The 22,659-nt window shown below is 59.3% G+C and overlaps 1 protein-coding gene across 1 annotated transcript in view; it reads right to left on the bottom strand.

The window, feature by feature from the left end:
• The window catches only part of KCNQ1 (potassium voltage-gated channel subfamily Q member 1), a 138,192-nt gene extending 117,813 nt beyond the window's left edge, over positions 1 to 20,379 (bottom strand). Inside the window, exons 1-2 of the mRNA XM_008058201.1 lie at positions 20,165 to 20,379; positions 19,930 to 20,020 (exon numbers count right to left, since the gene is read on the bottom strand). Of these exons, the coding sequence (XP_008056392.1) occupies positions 19,930 to 20,020; positions 20,165 to 20,379 (306 nt within the window). The remainder of the gene's footprint in view (positions 1 to 19,929; positions 20,021 to 20,164) is intronic.
• Between the last annotated feature and the right edge of the window lie 2,280 nt (positions 20,380 to 22,659).

Genomic DNA, 22,659 nt, shown 5'->3' with positions numbered 1-22,659 from the left:
ATAACAGAGAAGTATCTTGAAAATCTCCCAGTGTTTGAAATACACTTCTAAGTAACCCATGCACCAAAGAAGAAATACAAAAGGAAATTAGAAAATATTTTGAATGGGATAAAAATAACTCAACACGTGAAATTGTGGGATGCAACTTAAGTTATTTTTAGAGAGAACTGTATACAACCAAATACCTATATCAGAAAGAAAAAGGATCTCTAATAACAATGACTTCAGCTTCTTTCTGAAGAAACTAGAAAAGGAGAGAAAATTAAAACCAAATAAGCAGAATAAAAGAAACAATAAAAACCAGAGCAGAAATCGATCAGATAACCAAAAAAAATTTTTCAGTGAAACCAAAGGGTGTTTTTTGGAATCCATAAAGTTGCGACAAATCTAGCCAGACTAATCGCACAAAAAAGAAAGAGGCACAAGTCATCAATATCAGGAATGAGAGAGGAGACATTGCTACATTATAAAAGACTTTATGACCATAAATCTAACACCTAGGTAAAATGAACAAAGTCCTTCAAGCACACAAAATACCAAAGCTCGTCCAAGAAGAAATAAATAACTGGAACATCACTATTAAGTAAATTAAAATCTGGTTAGCAATCTTTTCCTAAAGAGAAGTCCAGGCCTCAAAAGCTTTCCTGAGGAAGCCCACCAAACACGTAGGAAAGAAACAAGATGAATTCTACACGAGCTCCTCCCCTGAAAGGAAGAGAGAACACCCCCAACTCACTCCATCATGCCAGCATCACTCTCAAACCAGAACCAAAGACATCACAAGAAAACCATAAACAGCAGCCCTCCATGTTCTCACTCATAAGCAGACTTTGAGCATTTACCGTAATCCTGTAAGAAAGGGATTGGCAGTAGTGGGATACCGCCGGGGTGGGAGTGGAGGTGGGGACACAACATCCATAAGCGTACCTGATCTCAACCCAGGTGAAGTGGGGACCCAAGGGAGGTCCAAACGGTACCTGTACGATGACCCCTTGTATACCTAATCCTGAATTGCACCCCCCATCTTTAAAATAAAATAAAATAAAAAACAGTATCCCTTGTGAACTTAGATACAAAAGTTCTTAGCAAAAGTTTAAGAAATCAGGCCCAACAATTCACAGAAAGAATACAACACAACCAAGTAGAGCTTATCCAGGAATGCAAGATTTAACATTTGCAAATCAGTCAGTATCACGTATCACATTAAGAGACTAAAAGAAGGAAACATCACATGCTCCTATCAAAAGATGTAGGAGAAAGCACTTGACAAAACCCAATATCCATTAGTGTTAAAACTGACAGCGTTGGTATTGGAAGCGCTGCTCATCTACCTAACAAAGGCCCCCTATAGAGACCTACTGCTAATATCACACATGATGGTAAAGGACCATGTGTTTCTTCTAAAACTAGGGACAAAGCAAGGCTGTCCACGCTTCCCACTTCTACTGAGCCCTGTACTAGAAGGGCTAGCCAGTACAATCAGGCAAGAAAAGTAAATACAGAAGCATCCAGAATGGAAAAGAGGTAGAATTGTCTTTATGGGCTGACAACATAAAATCTTTATGGGCTGACAACATAAAATCATCCATGTAAAATCAGTGAACTCCATTAAAAAGCCACTAGAATGGGCCAGGCTCGGTGGCTCAGCCTGTAATCCCAGCACTTTGGGAGGCCGAGGCAAGTGGATTGCCTGAGCACATGGGTTCGAGACCAACCCAGGCAACTTGGCGAGCCCTCTTCTCTACAATTAATCAAAAATTAGTAGGGCATGGTAGCGCATCCCTGTTGTTCTGGCTACTTGGAAGGCTGAGGCGGAAGGATCACCTGAGCCCAGCAGGTCGATGCTGGGGTGGCTGTGAGTGTGTCATGGTGCTCCAGCCTGGGCAACGGAGTAAGTCTCCACTCAAAAAAAAAAAAAAAAAAAAAAAAGCTATTAGAATAGATAAGGGAGTTTAGCAAGGTTGCAAGAGACAAGATAAATTTGCCAAAATGAATTGTAGTCCTAAATCAGAAATCATAATTAACAAAAAATACAAATTGACAATAACATCAAAAATATGACATACTTAGGTATCTGATAAAAGATGTGCAAGACCTAGAAGCTGAAAACCATAAAACATTTCTGAGAAATGAAAGCTCTACATAAATGGAGAGAGATATGCCTTCACGGATCAGAAGATTCAGTGCTGGTAAGATGTTAATTCTCCCCAAGTTGCTCTTTAGTTTTAATGCAATCCCAAACCAAATTTCACCAGGCTTCTTTGTGAAAATCAGCAAGCAGCTTGTAAAATTTATATGTAAGAACAAAGGACCCAGAATAACCAAAACAACTTGAAAAAGGAAAAACAAAATTGGATGATTTACACTAATTTATTTCAAGCCCTATCATAAAGATATAATAATCAAGGCAGTGTGGGATTGGCAAAAAGACAAGCTAGTATTTAAATGGGTCAGAATGGAGTCTAGAAAGGAGTCTAGAAAGAGACCCATACTTTGATGACAAATTGAATTTTAGAAGACATTTGAAGGTGATTCAATGGGTAAAGGATAACCTTTTCAACAAGTGGCACTGAAACAATTAGATGTTCATATGAAAAAAAATATATAAACCTCAACCCATACTTTACACAATACACAAACATCAACTCAAAATGCATCAGAGACCTAAATGTAAGCACTACAACTACAAAACTACTAGAAGAAAATCTTAGTAACCATGTGTTTGGTAATAATTGCTTAAATATGACATAAAAAGAAAAGCACTTCAAAGAAAAAAGCAAAACATTTGATTTTATAAAATTAAAAATGCTTGGTCCTTAAAAGATACTACTAAATAAATGAGAAAGAAAGCTATAGATTGGGATAAAATATGGGTAGAACACAGACCTATGCAAGCAGAATATAAGTTTTAAAACTTTTACAACTCAATAAGACAACAAACAGCCTAATTTTAACATGGGTGAAAGATTTTGAAAGATACTTCACCAAAGAAGTTACACGGATGCCAATTCAACACACAAAGAGACACTTAACATAGTCAGTCATGAGGAAATTAAAATTAAAACCACAATGAGATACCACACACACACCCTCTGTATTAGACTGACTAACCCTGGAATGACCGACCATGTCAAGTGTTGAGGAGGAGATGGAGATACTAGAACACTCAAACACAGCTCACAGGAATATAAAATGGTATATTTGCTTTGGAAAACAGCTTGTTGGTCTCTTAATTAGTGAAATATACACCCACCATCTTATCCAGCTATTCTATTCTAGGCATTTGCCCATGAAAAAAAGGAAATATAAGCCCTTACAAAGGCTTGTACACTGGCATAGCCCACCCACACATAAACAGATACACTGTGATACATCCATACAATGAACTCAGCAACAAAAAGGAGCAAAACACTGATACCCAAACACCCTGATGAACCTCAAAGTAACCGCCCTGAGTGAAGAGAGCCAACCAGAAAGAAAAGTCACGTATAATTCCATTGATAGAAAATTCTAGAAAATGCAAACTAATCTATACTGATGGAAAACAGATGGAGCAGTCACCTCCCGAGTGGGGAGGGATGGGTGTCCTGAGGGGCATGAGAACACTTTTGGGGCTGATGGATGTATTCGCTGCCCTGATTGTGGTGATGGCTGCGTGGTGGGTGCATGTCTGGGTTTATCATACTTTAAACATGGCGGGCCACTGTATGCCAGCGATGCCTCAACAAAGCTGTTTTCTTTTCTTTTGTGAGAGAGCAGTATAAATGCCCCTGAGACTATACGAGGAAGCTCCCTCCCAATCAGTGCCCTTTCAGCAGGCGCCACTGCCTTCCCAGTCACTCTACCCCCACCAGGAGGAGAAGTCACTGCCAGCAATACCCTTTGGCCCTCTTGGCCATGGGCTGTAGACTAAGAATGCTCATGCCATAGGTCCCACGCCTTTCCCAGTCCCCAGGAGCTGGAGTCTCCAATATCACCTGAATCTTACACACGAGGAAACTGAGCTCTAGAAAGGACATGACCATGTGTGTGGACCCACCGGGCAGTCTCGGGGGTCTGACTCCCACCACATCTTGGAGTGTCGCCAGCAAAGCCTGGGAGCCCTTCCGTGTTCTCAGGCCAGGTCCACAGAGAGCCATGGCTGGCACAGCCCGTGGGCTCTCGGGCCTTCCCCAGGCCAGAAACCCCCATGTTTGTGCCATTACCCTTTCATAAGAGAGTGCAGAGGCCTCCAGAGGCTCCCGGCCACCGCAAATCCCTTCAGTTGCCTGTCCACACAAGGACCAGCCACAGAACCCAGGGCCACAGCACCTCTAATAGGGGCTCTGTGAACCCCGGGGAGAAATTAAAATTCTTACACACTTCTGGGATGCGGGGGCATTTTCACAGGCTCCCAGAACTCCTAAGTGGTTTAATATGCACCCTCATTTTTGAAAAATCACCTTGGGCCTGAGATGGAGAAAGAGAACTTGAGCAGAAGGGAAATGTTTTGGTGAAAGTTCAGAGACTCCTAACAGCAGGAACCATGCCCTGGTCGTGAGCACCCTGAAAACAGCAAGGCCCTGCAGCTTTGCCCTTGAGCCCAGACTTGCCTGGCAATGGCCGGGACCAGGGACCTCAATGTGAGAAGTGAACAGCAGAGGGATGCCCCCTGGTCCCCGTCCCTGAGGATGGCGGCCACCGTCCCCGACCCCTCCCAGGTGGCCTCGGGGAAGGGCCAGAGAGAAGAGACACAGGCCCAGTTAAAGAAACTGAACAGGCAATGGAGACGCCCGCCCGCCCGCCCCCAGGGTCCACCAAACCCTGTTCCGAGCACATAAGTGAGTCTCCACACATGGTGTTCAGAGGCTGGCCAGGCTGTCACCCGCCGGGGAGAGGGGCCGCCTGTGTGTCTCGGCACACACTTGACCTTTGTTCTCGTCCAGGCTTCCCGTGCTGACAGACTCTGGATTAAACATGCAAACGGTACACAGCCCCAGGGGGTCTCGCTCCCTGCTGACCTGAGCTCCGGGGTTGTGTGTGCTCACGTGGACACAGGCACATGGATGGGCCTGGACACGCACCCACGTGAGCCTGCCATGTGACTGCCTGTGCGTCTGTCCACACACACACCTGTGCCTGTGTGTGTCCACACATGTGGCTGGTGCGTGTGGATGTGTGTGTCTGCCCACATGTGTGCATCTGTGCATGTGTGTGTCTGTCTACACGTGTCTGGATATGTGACCATGCGCTTCTGTGTCTGCCCACACATGAATCTCTGTGTGCTTGTATGCCCAGTCATGCGTGTCTGTGTCCATGTGTGTCTAGGTGTGTCCACATGTGTGTATCTGTGCATGTGTGTACATGCACGTCCATTCTTGCATGTGTGCCTGTGTGTGCCCACATGTGTCTGGGTACAGTGCATGTGCTTGTCTTTGTGTCTGCCCACACATGTGTATTCACACATGGGCAGACACACAGACACACATTCACACCCACACGTTTGTATGCTTACATGTCCATTCATGCACGTGCGCCTGCGTGTAATCACACACGTGTTAGGGTGTGCCTCCATGTGTGTCTATATCTGTCCACACTTGAGTCTGTGCCTGTATGTCCATCCACACGTGTGTCTACATGTACCTGTCTGCACATACGTCTTGTGTGTCCACCCACGTGTGCCCTCTTCCCCATCGGACATGCTGGCTGGACCAGGGTGGGTTTCTTCAACCGCCCTGACCACGACCCAGTCTGAGAGGCGGCGCCTGGCGCCCCGGCCCGCCGCCATCCCCGCTCCGCCTGCAGCACAAGGAACTTTGCTCGTCCCGGCGATGACCGGGTCCACCTGGGTGTCAAGACGCAGAGCCCCTTCTGGTGAGCCTCCATGCCTACTGCCACGTCCCTAGAGGGAAGGAGCCTGTGAAGGCCAGAGACCCGGAGTGCCTTCCCGAGTGGCTGGGAGCCCAGCTGACCGTCGCTCACAGCTGAGGCTGCACGTCTGTGGAGGAGACCACAGCCCCCAGTCACCAGGATCCTTAAGAAACACTAGGGTGAAGCCCCCCTCCTGGACCCTGCTGGAGCCGACGGGTTACAAGAATCTGCCGCCAGCTACCGAAGAGGCCACCACAGCTCCCAGAGCCCCCAATCCCGCTGGGTCCCAGGCAGCCAGTTCCTCACACAGCCTTGGAGCTGGGAGACAGAGAATCTCGTGGAAGGAGCTGCCTGGCCCGGCATGGAGGTCAGCTTGGTGAAGCTTCCTCCCTCAGAGTCCCACAACGCCATGCTTCAGCGGTGCTTGGCCAGGGCCTCTGGTTTTCGTGCGGTGTGACCCCTGAGGCCAAGAACGTGACTGGAGCTCACCAGGCGACTCTGGCACCTGCCCAGCTCCCCTCCCGGCCCCCGCCAGCCACGGGGAGCCCTCGGGCCACGCCTGCTTGTCGGGCGGGACAGCTGGCGGCCTGCGTGCAGCGCCCCACGGCCATGAGGCCCACAGGGCGCATCCCGTGAGCCCCGGCGCCTTCCCCGGCGGCCCGGGAGCCCCACGTGGAGTGCGGTGCCAGGCCCCCACCCCCGCCGCGCCCAGCCCGTTGTGTTATGTCAGCTGTTGCCCTGTGCTTAAAGCAAGGCTTTCCAGCTGGCCAGGGTCAGATGTAAAAACAAGGACCTCACCCCCCCAGGCTCCCCCTCCCGGCTGCCCCGCACCAGAGACCCCGCCGAACGTGGCACTTACGGACAGACAAGGCTCTTTCCCGCCCTCGGGCCGAGCATAAAGGAAACACCTGTCTCCACGGCGCACTCTACTCCCGCTGAGCTGAATGAGAGGCCCAAGGGCGGCAGCAGGCACCCCCAGCCCCTCGCCCCAGCGCCCCCCACCCCTGTCCGGGCCGACTTTTGTCCTGGGCCTCAGGGAAGGCGAAGAGGAGGCACAGGCGGTGGCCCGGGGGGCCTGCAGGCCACAGCGCCCTTCGTGGGGACGGGACGTCCACCCAGACCAGGCCGCCGAGGGCGGGGACCCCTCTTCCAGGCCCAGGGCCCAACCCCGTCCTTGTGCGGTTTCCACCTCGCAGGAGACCGAGGCTCCCGCTCCAGAAAGGCCCTCCCTGCCGCCTCGAAGCCCACAGCCCGGCCAAGCCCCCACCGAGCAGAGGCAGGAGGCGCCCCCCACAGACAGCCCCACCCCCGCGGCAGGCGCGCTCGTTAGCAGCCGCGAGCTGAATCATCACAATTCTGAAAAGAGGGGAAAGAGAGGGAAGAGAGGGATGCGGGTGCCGGGAGAGGTGACGTGAGACCACCCAGACGCCTGGCGCTGGGGCACTGGAGACCACGCACGCCACACACACACTACCCCACGCGCGCCACGCCACCCATGACGCATGCCACACACACGCCCCACACATCACACATGACACATGTGCCATGCCACACGCCACATACACTACACACATCACACATGCCACACATGACGATCCCACACCATGCCACGTACACCTCACACACTCCACCCACACGTCACTCATGACACACATAACACTGCCCCACACGCCCCATGCCGCACCACATACCATGCCCCACACGCCCCATGCCGCACACCATACCACACATGCCACGCACACGCCACAGACGTGTCACGCACACCACACACTTCACACACACCATGCCACATACACGTCACACAGCCTGGCGTGGGGGGTGGCAGACTGCCCTCTGATCAGGCACTTGGGTGGGTCCGGCTGCCTGGTTCCTCCTGCCCCAGGGGAGACGGAGCCATGCTAGCCCCCTTCCCTCCCTCTGGCCTCTCTCCAGGGCCTCAGGGCTCGGTGGGCTGGCTCCCAGGATGGCAGGCCCAGGAGAAACTCGCTGTGGCCTGCAGGGCCCAGCAGGGCTGCTTGGCTGTGCACGGGGTCAGTGCCCTTGGGGTGTGTCACACTGGGGATGGGGGAGGCCTCTCTTGAGGGCTCCTGCCAGGATGTCCGTGTCGCCTGAGATGCCAGCACCTCCCCAGAGGACACTGCCCCTCTCGGCTCAGTATCCAGAAACGTCACCACTGGGTAGCCTGAAAACGAAACAGACCGCAGCCCCGAGCTGGCAGGCCCAGGCTCTCGGCAGCAGGGGGTCAGAAGCCCGAGGCCCTCTGCCTGGTCACTATGGGGGTCCTGCCACCAGGCACGAGCCGGGGCGCCCCTCCCTTGCTCCTCCAGGGGGTTCACTTGAAACTCTCCCAGGCCCGGGTGCCACCAGAGTGTTTCGCAGGAGTGGTGGGGGCAGGCGCCCAGCCCAGACGGCCCACAAGCAGCGGGCCAGAAGCCCCCCACGCGTGCTCCAGGCCCCCATCCTGGCCGCGAACATTCCCCTCACTCCCAGGTTCCTCAAACCCGGGCGGGGCCCCTGCCTGTCCCGCAGTCTCCCGGGGGGGACTCCAGGACCCCGCCCAGGAGGTCAACCTGAGTCTCACAACCACTCGGACAGGATCGGGTTACGTGTCTTTCGGGAAGGTTTCAAAAATCTGGCTGTTTCCTCTCCCTCCTGCTCCGGCCCCTCCCCCATCTCGCTGGGAGCAGACTTGATCTATATGACAACTCTGGCCGGGCAGATAACGTGAGGCCGGGCGTGGGCTACACAGAGGAAGCCTTTGTTACGGAGAGCAGTTTGCCGTGGGGCCCCTCCACACACAGGGCCCCGCGGACTCGGGAATGTTCCGGTTCCAGCCGCAGATTCCCGCATTCATGGCTCTCCCGTGAGCACAGACATTGCATGAAGGAATGTCAGCTGTCCTCCCAAGCAGCTGCCTCCAGGCAGGAATGCGGCCAACCCCTCGATCTGGGGACAGGGGACCCGGCTGGGCGTCAGCGACGTCCACCGTGGCGGAGACAGTCCGCCCAGCGGCCTCCGCCATGGGCCCCTGATGCGGACAAGCAGCCTGGGCCCCACAGAGGGGCCAGTGAGCAGGCCAGGCCCTCATGTCCTCCCCCATGACATCCTCGGAGTCAGGGACTGTCCCCAGGCCTCCCCGTCCAGGCTCCCAGCCCGGGAAAGAGACGCAAAGGGAAGGCCAAGACTCAAGGTCGAGGAGGTCAAAGCCCTGCGACGTCTACATGCAGTGAGAAAAAGCCAGCCACACTCGTGGGCACCAGTGACAAGCCCAGGACACACCCTGCGAACGTGACAGTGTCCGGCCGGCTGTGAGTCCCGGGTAAAGTGAGAGAAGGCTTCTGTCCTAGAGAACACACTCTAGCTTTGTGGGGACGCAGGTCACAGCAGCTTCAATGTACTCTCAAGAGACAGGAAAAAGAAAACCCCACAAGGGTGTATTTGCAGAGAGAACACGGGGACGCCACAGGGGACCTGAGACTCCTGGTGGACCTGGGAAGGGGGTCTGGACCACCGGCACCACAGCTATTCTCTAAGTCGGAGGCCAAATCAAAGTCAAAACACTCCTCAGAAAAGAGACAGACTGTGGACCCTAAACCAGTCATGAACTGTCCAGGGCGCCACACGTGGGCGCAGGGGGCATGTGGCGGGGCAGCCCCACCTCTGTTTTTCCTGAAAAAAATAATTGTTAATAATTTAAATGCAAGTTTTAAGCACACCCAACTGCTCTTGTAAAAGTCAACGCTGAGGAAATAGTCAGAACACAGCAGGGCAAGCTCTCTCTCTCTCTCTCTCTCTCTCTCTCTCTCTCTCAAAAGTCGGAGAGTAAGCGTGGCAGACCCATGGGCCACACGGTCTCTGTGGCTGGACTTAGCTCTGGTTGATAGGACAAAACTTCCTTGGTATGAGGGTCCGTGTACTAATAAACCTTTATTTACACACACAGCAGCCAGCCTGCCATCTGTGGTCTGCCCCCCTGGGTTTCCCCCCCCAGAATCCTGTGTTGAGTTCCCGACCCTCAGTACCGCTGAGTGTGGCCTTGTTGGTAGTGTGGCCTGAGGGTCGGTATAGATGTAATGGGTTAGGATGAGGCTGGGGTGCACAGGCTGGGCCCTTGTCCAGGAAGACTGGCATCCTTATAAAAAGGGGAGATGAAGCCGGGCTCGGTGGCTCAGCCTGTCATCCCACGCCTTTGGGAGGCTGAGGTGAGTGGATTGCCTGAGCCCGCGGGTTCGAGACCCGCCTAGGCAACTTGGCGAGACCTCATCTCTACAGTAAATCAAAAAATCAACCAGGCGTGGTAGCGCGTGCCTGTAATTCCGGCTACTCGGAAGGCTGAGGTGGAAGGATCGCCGGAGCCCGGCGGGTCGAGGCTGTGGTGGCCAGGAGCGGCCGCTGCACTCCAGTCTGGACAACTGAGTGAGCCTCCAACTCAAAAAAAACAAAGGGGAGATCGGGCACAGACTCACCGAGAGAGGGCACCATGTGAAGACGAGGGAGACACGGACAGACGCCTCTCGAAGGCAAGGAGCCTGATGACAGCTAGCAAGCCCCAGAAGCTGGGAGCCTTGGAGCAGAGACTCCCTGCGGCCTCCAGAGAGCTGACCCGGCCCACACCCGGGTCTCAGACTCTAGTCTCCAGGGCTGAGAGGCAGAGAATCTGCTCTGCCCAGGGCCCCACGAGACATGCCCCACAGACCCATGCACCCTACCTCATAGGAGACCACCCAGCCCATGAATCTCGGTCCCTCCGTGATGGGGCACCAGACGGAGACCCACAAGTTTGTGCATCTGGTTTGAAAACAGGTTGGGACGTCGCCGCCCGTGGCCCAGTCCTGCTGTTTGGGGGTCCAGACACGCCTGGAAGAGGAGGGTCCTGAGAGGCTCTGGAAGGTTCCTAGCCCAAATGATTCTGTCAGAATGCTGGGGACAGCCAGGGCAGCCTCAAAGCCGCCCTTTGCCCTCTCGACCCATGGTGTCTCCCTGGGAGGCCCTGGCTGGTCCTCTCAGTCTCCGCGGGTCCCCTGGTCACTCAGAGCCCTGACAGACTCCTGTCCAGCAGGCCACACCAAGAGAGCACCCCACGTCAGCCCAGCCCCCTCTCCCCAAATTCACGAGTTTGTGTGATGGCAAACGAGAGACTGGCTTAAGAGCCACAGACAGCGTGGGAAGTGTTTATCTGCATGGAAGGGAGGCCTAGCTGAGGCCGGAGCCTCAGCTGGGCTGAATTTCTAGAATCCATCAACACCCTGGAGCCACACTGAGAGCCCTTGCCCCAAAGCCCAAGGACCATCACGGGTCCCTGTCCATGGGCAGGGAGAGGGCTGTCCTCCCTCACCGTCTGTGTGGGGCCACTGAGCAGAGCACGGGGCCTGCAAGGCCGGGCAACGGTAGCCCCTGGGGAAGCAGAGCCCCCGGCTTCAAGTCAGGCCCGTGGCATCCACAGCCCCCACTCTGCCCCCCGCGTGCAACCCACCTGCTGGGAGGGTGCCTGCCCCGGTACAGGCAGCCCCACCTCCCCCTCTGAGGAGGCCCCACAGGAAGGCCCAGCCGTGGTCAGCATGGCCTTGGAAAGGACAGACTTTGATGCAAAGGCGGAGGCTGGCCCTAGGTCTGCAGAGGGCACAGGCCACCTCGTGCTCTCGCGCACAGAGCTGGTGACGGGGACGTACTCGAGAAGCTTGGGGCTGGCACACAGGGGAGAGAGACTGGAGCAGGAATCCAGTGAGGCTAAGGCTGGCACAGGGCCCCTAGGACCGGGAGCTCCAGGAGGGCAGGACACGGACACATTCCTGCAGCCTCAGTCTCACCGAGGGGCGGGCCAGGGCCATCTGTCCTCGGTAACCCTCGCGGACAGGCACAAGGCTCTGGAGCCAGCCAAGTCCCTTCTCCTGCCTCCACGGGGCAGTGGCTTCAAGCTCCACTCGGTGGCTTCTGGACCTTTGTTCCTGGGACGTCGGGGCATGACCCAGACCCGGGAGGAGCCCTGGTGGCCAAAGGCTCAGCCCACCCGGGTGCCCTGCTGACCCGGGATGGCCTTCCTGCGCCAGACAGGCACGTGGGCCCATCCCGCCCCACATGTCCCAAGAGCAGGCCAGGCCCCGTAGGCCGGGCCCCCACGGTTACCGTCCCACCAGCAACCTGGTGGCCAGCGGCCGTCCACATCTTTCAAGTCCAGGCCCAGGGGCTCAGTGCAGTCAGGGCCCCAGGCCCCACGGCAAGGGGAGTCCTGGGGTCCTGAGGCCCATGTCCCACCTTCCATGAGCTCATGGTCTGTTGCATGCAGAACCCAGCACACAGTAGGTGTTGAAAACATATCTACTGGCTGAACAGACATAGCAAAAACAACCCAACTCGGGGTAGATCCCACACAGGGCATCAGAGAAGGCCCGGAAGGCAGGAACCAGCCTCGGCCGGGCGACGCCCGTGGGTCAGAGAGAGACCACAAGCTCACGCTCCACAGAGGGGACAGCAAGCTTCCCAGAATGCCCCGAGGCCCAGAGGAGGGAGCCGGACCCCGCTGGGCAGGTGGTGGGGCAGGAATCCCCCCAAGTCAGCGTGTGGGAGGGGCTCTGTCAGCCGAGTTCCCCAGCAGGGCGTAGGCTGGGGATGGAAAGCAGCCCGAGAAGGAAGGCATGAGCCTGGGGGCTGTGACGGAGACCCGGAGACCCGGAGCTGCCTGCCAGCCTCCGACCTTGGGCAGAAGGACCTTAGCCTCCGAGTACCCCCGCCCCCGGCGACATACCAGGAGCGTGGGGGTGGGCCCGCAAGAGCCGGCAGGGAGAGCCAGACAGCCGTGCACACAGCAGGCGTCACCGCTGGCGTTCAAGGGAAGGGACTGCAAAAGCCAGAGGCCTGCGGGGCCCGGCTGTGTGTGGATAAGGGGCCCGGGCCAGGCAAGGGGGCCCGGGCCAGGCAAGGGGGCCCAGGCCAGGCGAGGGGGCCCACGGAGGGGGCCCACGGAGGGCTGTTGCGGCCCAGAGGGTACCCGTGGGACCTCGCTCTGCTGCTGGGAAACTGAGGCCCAGGGAATGGAGGGGAGAGACTTGCTCGGGGCTGAGGGGAGAAGCCCTGGTGGGGGAAGCCCCAGCTGGCGGGAGGGCGGGAGCCTCAGGGAGGGAGGAGAGAGGGAGCTGGCGATGACCTCATCGCCCAGGCCTCCGGCCACGGCTCGCGGCTCCTCTAACCACAGGCATGGCAGGACGGTCCCCTGGCCCACTCACCTCCAGGAGGCTCGAGTGCCGTGCTCATGCGTGCCGTGGGTGCCCCTCCCCGCGTGGGGGGGAACAAAAGCCCTGATCCTGGAGACAAAGCCGGGCCTCACTCGGGACGGGCACGCCTCTCACCAGAGTTGGGGGTGGCAGACCCCAGTGCAAGACACAAGAGCCCCCCATGGGACTCCTCCCGGGGCAAGCGCCCACGAAGCCCACGCATGGACACATGGCAGACATGTGTGCACACGGCACTACCCACAGCCGTATGAGGACACGTGACAGACACATGTACACATGGCAATACCCACTAGCACACACAAAGCACACACGCACACACAGAAAACTCGTGTTCACGGGTCACATGTTGAAACTCACAAGCACACTGGATACCCACACGTGCACACACAGGCATGCACACGCACGGACACTCACACACACACAGTTTCCACTTTCAGAGTCAGGCTGGAGCCATCTCTGTAAACCAAGAGGCAGCTCTCCTCCCAGGGAGGCCATGAGCGGCGACCGAGAGCGGGCCTCCGGGCCAAGCAGGTCTCCAGTGCACTCACGCCCCGGCCCCACAGAGCTGCGGTCCCCCACGGCCTTCACAGGCCCTCAGAACTCCCTGCTTCAGGGGACACTGAACCCTCCAGGCCGTCGGTGTGAGGTCACAGCCCCTGGCCCCTTAAAAGGGGGCGGCAGGGAAGGGAAGGACGAGCGGGTCTCCCAGGAGTGCAGCTGGGGGACCCCTCGCCTCTGCACGGGGCCCCCGCAGGGCTCCCCACCCACGGGGCCCACGCACCCCTCCCGTTTCCCGGCCTGCGGTCTGGTCTGGGCTCCCGCGCTCGGCCCTCTTGGGCCTCAGCCAGCCACTCTCACAGTGCACGTGACAAGAGCGCCACCTGGCGTCCCCGCGAGCCCCACCAAACACGTAACCCTGAGTCTCACGCCCTCCCCATCCTGCACCCCACACGGCCTCCCCCTGCTGGGGGTCAGGGCCCGACCGCCCCCAACCCTCCAGGACAGGAGGCAGCTGCAGTCACGTCCCTCTTGGAGCCCCCACCCCGACCCCTGAGCCGCCCGAGGGTGCCTGCCTCTCACGCCCCCTGCACCCGCTCACCTCCCTGTCACCCAGCCCCTCGCCCGAGAGCCCCTCCTCCAGGAAGCTTCGCCACCCCTGCCAAGCCCCATCCCCTCGCGGGGCCCTTCCCAGTCCACCTCACCGGCACCTGCACACCTGCCCCTTGAGGCTGGGCCTGTGGCCGTGATCTCCATGGTGTTCCCCACACCCCCTGGACCCCAGAGCGTCAGCCGACACTCAAACCCCCTGGAAGGCTCAGTTTCCCCAAGGCCAGTGTGCCAGGAAACCACTAGGATGCTTGGAAGGGCCATGGGGCGCCCTCTCAAGTCCCCCCACTGTACAGTAGGGCAACTGAGGCCCAGGACCACACAACAACTTGAGGCGTCCCCGGGCGGCAACTCAGGACAAATGGGCTCCGTGGAGGGAGCGATGTCCATGGCCCAGAAGCGCCATGCTGGGCTTGGGGCCCAGAAGCCCCTGCCCTTGGGCAGCGTGCAAGGGTGCCAGACAGATGGATGCCCAAGAGGCCCCATGGTAGGCCCCGCCATACCCAGGCCAGCAAGAAAAGGGTAGGGTGTGTTGGGGGTGAGCACGGGCAGGACAGGAGGGCGAGGGGGGATGTCCAGGGCTGTAACCCAACAAGAAGCTGGCCCCGCAGTGCACCAGAACCACAGCCAGGCCAAGGGCAGAACACAGCAAAGGCCCTGGCAGCTGCGGGAGTCCAGAGCCTGCGCCCTGTGCAGAGAGAGCTGGCAGGGGCGGAGGGAGGTGAGGACGGAGGGGTGGGGACAGGGGCCTGCGGGGCCTCGAGAGAGAAGTTGGGGTTTTTCCCAGATGCCACGGGGGCTTCTGGGACTATCGCACTTTTGTTGCATTATCTTCTGAAGTCGAAGGCCTTCTCTCACCGTCCAGGGGGAGACTGCCCAGAAGCATATAACAACTTGGGGTCCTCTTCTGAGACGGGGACGGTAGTGGGAGGGGCTCTCTGCTTGGGGCCCCACCTGGGCAGGGAAGGGTGCTTCCCTGGCACAGCTCGGCGGGCAGGAGAGAGTGGGGAGAAGGCAGGGCGGAAGTCCAGACCCCGCTGACCGCCGGCTCAGAGCTGCCCTGAATCCATGGCCACAGTTCAGAGAATGGCCACCAGATGGCGGGTGGACCTCGGGTCTCGCTCCGTCGCCCCGGAGGGAGGGCGGTGGTGGGATCGCTGTGGTCTCCACCTCCCAGGCTCAAGCCGTCCTCCTGCCTCGGCCTCCCAAGGCGCTGGGATGACAGGCATGAGCCTCCGCACTGGGCCGTACATTTTGGTTCCAGAAACTCCCCCAGCTGCTGTGTCAGGGGGCGCCTGGTGGCACCCTCGAGGGGACAGAGAGGTCACCAGCGTGGGAGACGGGGGCTGAGGGCGTCGACGGGGTCCTCTGACTTCCGAGTGGTGGGAAAGGAGACCCCCTCCGAGGTGGGGACTGCGGCAGGGAGGGGCTCTCTGCGTGGGGCTGGGGACCCCAGAGGGAGGGAGTTGCAAGGTGGGGACGCATGGCCGCGCTGCAGAGAATGGCCACTAGATGGCTCCTTCTGCCTCAGCCTTCCAAGTACCCAGAACTACAGGCGCGCGCCACCACGCCCGGCTAATTTTTCTGAGGTGGGGCAGGCAAGGGCCGCCTGGACTAGGAGGGACGCCCGCGGCCATCTCCCCAGGGCACGTCAGCGCCAGGTCGGGGAACCCAGGGCCAGGGAGCATGTCTCAACACGAGTGACACCGCTGAGGAGGGCGGGCATGCCAAGGCCTGCGCCTCCTGTCTCCCCAGGGCCCGTGTCAAGGGAACATTTCCAGGGGGCGCACACCCTGTCATCACGGTCTACACATCAAGTGCAGGGCTGGGCCGTGGGTGACTCATCCACGGTGGGTCCTGGGCCGCAGACAGGTATGCAGAGCTCAGGTCCCACCGTGTGTCCCTTTCCGTGAGCTGGCCACAGGCACGCTCTGCTGGGCGTCCCCCACCCTGCTAGCCACACTGGGAGTGGGGACAGGGTGCGGTGAGCACCACGAGAACCGGGGAATCAGGGCCCAAGCCGGGCCCGGCCAGGGGCCACCACGACGTCAGAGCTGCTCAAGACCGGCAGGTCCCAGTCGCCCAGCAACGGAGCCGAGTCACGGGGGCCAGGGGACGACCAGCCAACCCGAGGGAGCACACAAGGGCCGGAATGGGCATGGTCACGTGCTCACACACACACACACACGAACAGAGACACATGTGTGCACATGTAACATGTGAATACTCATCTATATGTGGACACATCTATATGTGGACATACACACGCTCACAGCAGCACAGAACAATGTGCACGCACTTGGCCAGATACATATATGCATGAACATGCTCAAATACACACATGCACACACGTGTACACCCATACACACTCAAACACCGCCAAACATGTGTTTGAGCCCCAATGTAATCATACACACACAGACACATTCAGACACACATGTGGGCTTAAACACACACCCGTACATGTAAGCATACATGTATATGATCAGATACACGAGTGCATACATACACACATGGCTACACATGTACATGATCCTGATCACCCTAGCATGCATGTACATACATACACCCATGGCCTTGCTTGTTCACATTCCCATGCACATGAGCCCACATTAATGCAAATGCATGCATGCACAGGTAACCCATGCACATGGTCTCAGCTGTGCACCTGAGCATACGTGCACACATACATTCATGCACACGTGACCTCTCATGTACACATTCCCATGCTCACAAGCCCCTATATATGCATGCACAGGCAACCCATGCACACAGTTTCACCAGTGCACTGGAGTATGCATGCATATATACGTACATGCACACACATGTGCACACTTGGTCTCTCATGTATGCATACAGGTACCGACACCCACGTACATGAGCACATAAGCACATGTATATCCACGTCCATGCCTGCAAAGACCCACACATGGTCTCACACGGGAGCCCCCAGGGACTGTCCAGCAGCTGGGCTGTCACAGCCTGGGAGTCACTGGGCAGGTACGCTTGGCCCCAGGCCCTGCAGGGAAAAGTCGCAGCCCGAGACCACCCCCCAGACCCCACCATGGAGGCACCCACAGAGGAGACACGGTGTGCCTGCCTACCTGCAGCCTGGCCACACCCATCGACTGTGGCTGGGGTAAGACACGCTCCCGCCATACACGCCAGTGACTCTCCCCGACACTCGAGCCTGGGGGTGTGGTGTGTGAGGAGGGCGGGGTGACCCAGCACGTGTGTGGCGGGACGTGACGCAACACAAGGCCCTTGCCCCCAGCTGCCGGAGTCACCCTGAGGGAGAGACATGGCCTCACCCCAGCAGAGGTGGCACCACGGAGGACCCCCAGAGCCCCCAGGGAGTCATGCCAGTGCCCTGAACAAAGCCTGAGAGCGTGGCACAAGAGGACACGAAAAATCACACGCCAGGGCCACAGGGCTGTGTCCCGGGACAGCAAGGCAGGGCTTCCGCCAGCAGGAGCCCCTCACAGACACGGGAGAACCCACCACACCAGTGGAGCCACACCAGACGCTCCCCGCCACAGCCACACCCACGGATGCCACAGACACCGGACACAGGCACCACTCCCGTGCGTGGACAGACAGGAGCAGCCATCCGCCTTCCTAGCAGGGACCCCATATCTGGACACTCAAAAGAACAGACGCAAAAGCCACCATCGGTAACAAAACCCCATGAAGTAAGGATGCAGTGACGATGGCCTCGCAGTTGCCAAAAATGTCCCCGGAAGACACCATGAGGAGAAGACCCATTTGTGACAGCAACTCACGGCAACAACAATGCTCAGCACTGCCGTCACAAGGACTAAACTCAGCCAGGGCAATCTAAACTCGTGTGACAAAGCCACAGACCCTCCTGAGACAGCGTGACCGTCTTGGACATCACAGAGAGGCCAGTGTCCCATGTGGGTGCACCAGACACCCTCCAGTTCCCGCCTGGAGCTGGACAGGGTGATCACAGCACTCATGGGGGAATCTCTCCAGGAAACCCCAAAGAGGAAGGGACCACCCAGCCGGGCCTCAGCACACGAGAGTCACGTCACGTGGCCCCAGGAGAGGAACAGCCCAGCAGACCAGAGGAATCGAGTGGAACCCCAGGTGGGTGGCGCACCTCTGGGCATCTGGGTTGCCACAGAGACTGTACCTCTCCTCGGGGAGAAGACAGGCCCGGGGGTCGCCGGGCAGGCCGAACTAGGAGGCTGAGGCAGAGAAGAAACGTGGCTGGGGGCCACACCCCTTGCCGGGAAACTCCCTGGCTGCCGGCCACATGAGGGCCACGGGGAACACTATCCTCACCTTGATGGAAGACCAGAGGCAGCGGAGGCAAGGCGGCATTGACGGCCTAAGATGACACGGATGCCACCACCAAGGTCACACAAAAGGGCTCAGAGCCTGGCCAGGCAGGCTCCCCGAAAGACCCAACAGGGATGAGCTGGACCAGCAGGGACCAGTCAGGTTGCCACAGAGTCGAGGGGGGGGCAACCGTCATGACTCCCATCTCTTCCTCTGGGGATGCCGAGAACATTCCGTGACAAATTCACAAACAACGTGGCCACCAAAGGACAGGAGACACAGCCTGCTGGTGACCACACCGCGCCCGCCATCCACACGCTTCCTCTGTGCCCCTCGACATGGCTGGTCCTGCACCTGCCTCAGCCCCGAGGCTGCACACCCACCCGCCCAGCAGACGCCATGCGGAGTCACCCTCATGGTCTGGCTCCAAGTCTCCCCACCGGAGCCAGGCCCACCCAGGTTGTGGGGTCCGGAGCCCTCCCGGGCCTGCCTTGAGGGATTCCTGTGGTCTGCGGAGGAGAGCTGGGCCCAATCCACTCAACCCACTCCCGATGAGGGGCTCCCGTGTGCCGAGATCTCCGTCCCCTCCGCTGGCCATCGGTCCCGCCCGCCACTCCAGTCCTCATGTGACTCCGTCCGGGGACCCCATGGTGCTCCCCCCCAGCCTCCACCCTCCTCTAACTCCACCCGCCCCTGGGGACCTCGTCGCCTGTGCCCAGCTGGCCCCGCCCGGGGTGCCCCCGCCCACAGATCCTGGAACCCCCCGTGGCCTCCCAGGCATCTCCAACTGGGTGACTCGCTGGATGGTTAATGATCCCTTCAGTCCACAAGTGCCCCCGGGTGTGTGCTCTAGGGCTGGGACATGGGTATGAGGCCAAGTGACCCCAGCCCTGGCCCAGAGGAGGAAGACGCGGGTGCTCAGAACCCAGACATGGGAGGGAGGATGGTGCCCAGAGGCGGGACAGGCGATGCTGAGCTGGGAGCCTCTCAGGCCATCAGAAGGGGCCTTCAAGTGACTGGGGTGGGGGGTGGGTGCTGGGGCACCTGCAGGGCCCACGTATTGGTGACCACGCAGGGCAGGACCCACCCAAACCCAGGGCCACCACACACGCAAGCTTAGGCAGGCACCTGTTAACCACAACATCAGCTCTGCCATAACCTGGCCCTCCCACCCTTCCTTCCAGCCCCGCTCAGAAGCCCTCTCCTCCAAGAAGCCCTCCGGGACTACTCACTCCCCATCTGTGGCCCACACACCCCAAGTGAGCTGGAAGTGTGGGGACCAGGAAGTGTCCCCAGGACCCCAGCAGGGCAGCTGGCCACTGTGCGGGTAAGAGGCTGGGAACGGCTTTGCCCCACCTCATGGCACCCAATGCCTGGAACTCGCCAGCCCCTGGGGCGGCTGTGACATCCAGCCATGGTCCCCTGGGCACCTACGTACCATCCAGAAGAGGGTCCCCGTGGCCAGGGCGGCGTATTGCTCGATGGTGGACAGCACACTGAAGATGAGGCAGACCAGGACAATGAGGAAGCTGCAAAACAAGCAACACATGGTCAGCTCCGGCGGCCCTCAGCCCCGTGCCCCCAGCAGAGGCACCCCGGGACGAGGACTCGGGGTGCTGCCGAAACCCAGCCACCCGTTGGCAGGCACGGGCACAAGACATGTGCACCCACACCGGAGCGTGTCCCGGAAAAGGGACAGAGAGGACTCGCGCCCCAGGGCAGCCAGATCTTGGGATCCTCGCACACAGCCCAGACTCCGACGACCACCCGCATGGGAGCACGTCCTGATCAGGCAAGCCCGTGGCACAGCGGGCAGACGGGGGCTGTGGGGGCTGCCGGGGCCTGGCCGCTGATGGGGCAAGGGTTTCCTTCTGGGGGAACCAGACATGCTCGAGGCAGATGGCAGTGAGGGACAGTCCGAGAGCCTTGGGGCGCCCTGGACACGTGTGAGCCATGGCGTGTGGCTCATCCCACACAGCCATGTTTACAGATCGCTTCTCAGGAGCAGCTGGGCCCTCCCGCCCCACCCGGGGTTCAGGGCTCAGGGAGGGGGTGCCCAGGGCTATGGCGCAGAAGCTAGCTCGTCAGGCGGTCACCCCCGCACTGGGAGCGGGCTGCCTCCAAGCGCCTGTGGCACCGGAGGGGCCGCGAGGCTGGGGGGCACAAGTCACGCCCCAGGGTCCACCTTCCCTCCCCAGAGCCCAGCATGGCATCAGAAGGCCGGTGGGAGCCCCGCCCCACACGGATCCAGGAGCCCTAAAGATAAGACGCCTCCCGCAGGCACACCCTCCCTGCCCAGCCCTGGTGGCCGCTCGGGTGGGTGGCAGCACAGGTCACAGGTCCCCTGTTCTGCTCCTGTCTCCGGGGAGAGTCTGGTGGGCTCCAGAGACTCCAAACACCTGCTGGTGTTGGGGACGGGATGACTCAAGCTGCCACATGGCCTGAGGGCCCAGGAGACAGCCACACGCATGGAGCCCAGGGGCCACACACAGCACAGCCCCTCGGCCCAGCCCCAGGGCCCAGGCTCTTCCCCTCTCCATCCCTCCCCTCCCCTCCCCTCCCCACGTCCTGCAGTCCGCAGTCCCAAATGCCCCCCGAGCAGCCAGGATGCCCACGTCCACGCCCACCAGCCTCCCAGGCTCAGCTTTACCCAGGACCCCCCTTGCCTGCCTGCCTGGACGCGCACAGCCAGCTCTCCTGGCTGCCCCACAGACAGGCACCACCCACAGCCCTGGCTCACTGCTCCCACCCAGTTTTCTGAGGGAGGTGGGACTCTGGGGCCCCCACAAGCTCTGGGAGGCAGGAGTGTCCCTTCCTGGCCCCCGCAGCCCACCCAAAGGCCGTCCAGCACACAGCCCCTTCCCGGGCACCCCTCCCTCCAGCTGCACCCCCTGCGGCCAGACCAGAGCCTGCAGTGGGGTGGCCCCTCACCCGCCGCCGCTTTCCCCACACCCGGGGCCTCCCACGTCAGCGCCACCTGCCACGCTGATCCCAGCCTGACAGACTTAGCGCTTCCCAACCAGCCTCAGCTCTGCCCCGACCACAGCAACGGCCTCTAGCCTGGACCCCCAGCTGCCCCCCGAGCAGGGGAGTGAGCCCTCACACCCATCCCCACCGCGGGACACCGTGGAACTCTGGATGCCCAGGCCCTGCCCTGCCAGCCCTCTCTGTTGGGCCTGAGTGTACCGGGCCCCACGGACCTCAGGGTCTTTGCTCCCGCCGTTGCCCTGCCTGGAAGCCCCTCGGGCTCCTGCAGGGTGGGCCCCGCCTGGCACAGAGAGAGGCCGGCTGATGTCTGCCCCTGCCCCCCCCCACAGTGTCCCTTACACTCACCGCTGCGACTGGCCCTGTTGTCCACCCCCAAGACAGCGAGTGCCTGAGATGCTCTTCCCCCCACAGCCTACTCCCCACAGGACGCAACCGAAAGCACAAGTCTGCTCAGCTCACGGCTGCTCCAGCAGGCCTGGGGAGGAGCACCCAGCCCCACCCTTCCTCCACAGACCCTGGGGGCTCTGGGTCCGGGTGGGAACCCAGTAGAAGGCCCAGGAACGCCTGGCTGGCTTTCAGCTTTGCGCGTCCTTAAGGTGACTCAGCTCTTCCAACATCTGGACGCACCATGCTAGCCTAAGAATGGCAGACAAGACCCTGAGGGGTACCCAGCTGACCCCTCCTCGAGCCTGGGCTCCCACCACCAGCTCTGCACAGGCCCGAGGCTCCAGCCACATCACGCCCTCTGGCATGTGCACCCTTAGGGCTGCCTGCCAGGACTCTTTGCACCCCATACTCCTGTTGCCTGGCTCTGAGGACCATTCCTGTCCACCTGGACAGGATGCCTGAGCCCTCCGGGGCTCCCCTGGGGGCTCCCTTGGACCTGGTGGTCCCCACCTTGGGGCTGCTATGCCCTGATCTGTCTCTGGGATTACAGACCACACAGCACTGGCAGGAACAGAGAGCGAGGTCATTCACAGTGGAGGCCAGGGCGCCCAGGCTTAGCAAGACGAGGGCAGTGGAGGCCAGGGCGCCTAGGCTTAGCAAGATGGGGCTCCCAGCTTGGCTCCGTGGACCCCAAGGAGGCATGAGAAGCAGCCCTGGGGAGCTAGCGGGTGCCGGGGCTGGATTCAGGCAGCCGCACCCCCCAGAAGCCCCTGCAGGAGCCAGGGACTCAGTC

This window comes from Carlito syrichta, unplaced genomic scaffold, assembly GCF_000164805.1.
Source record: "Carlito syrichta isolate Samal-C Ts95f unplaced genomic scaffold, Tarsius_syrichta-2.0.1 Scaffold303246, whole genome shotgun sequence".
NCBI lineage: Eukaryota > Metazoa > Chordata > Mammalia > Primates > Tarsiidae > Carlito > Carlito syrichta.
Note: the sequence above shows the minus strand (reverse complement) of the source record. Positions and strands in the feature narration are given on the sequence as shown.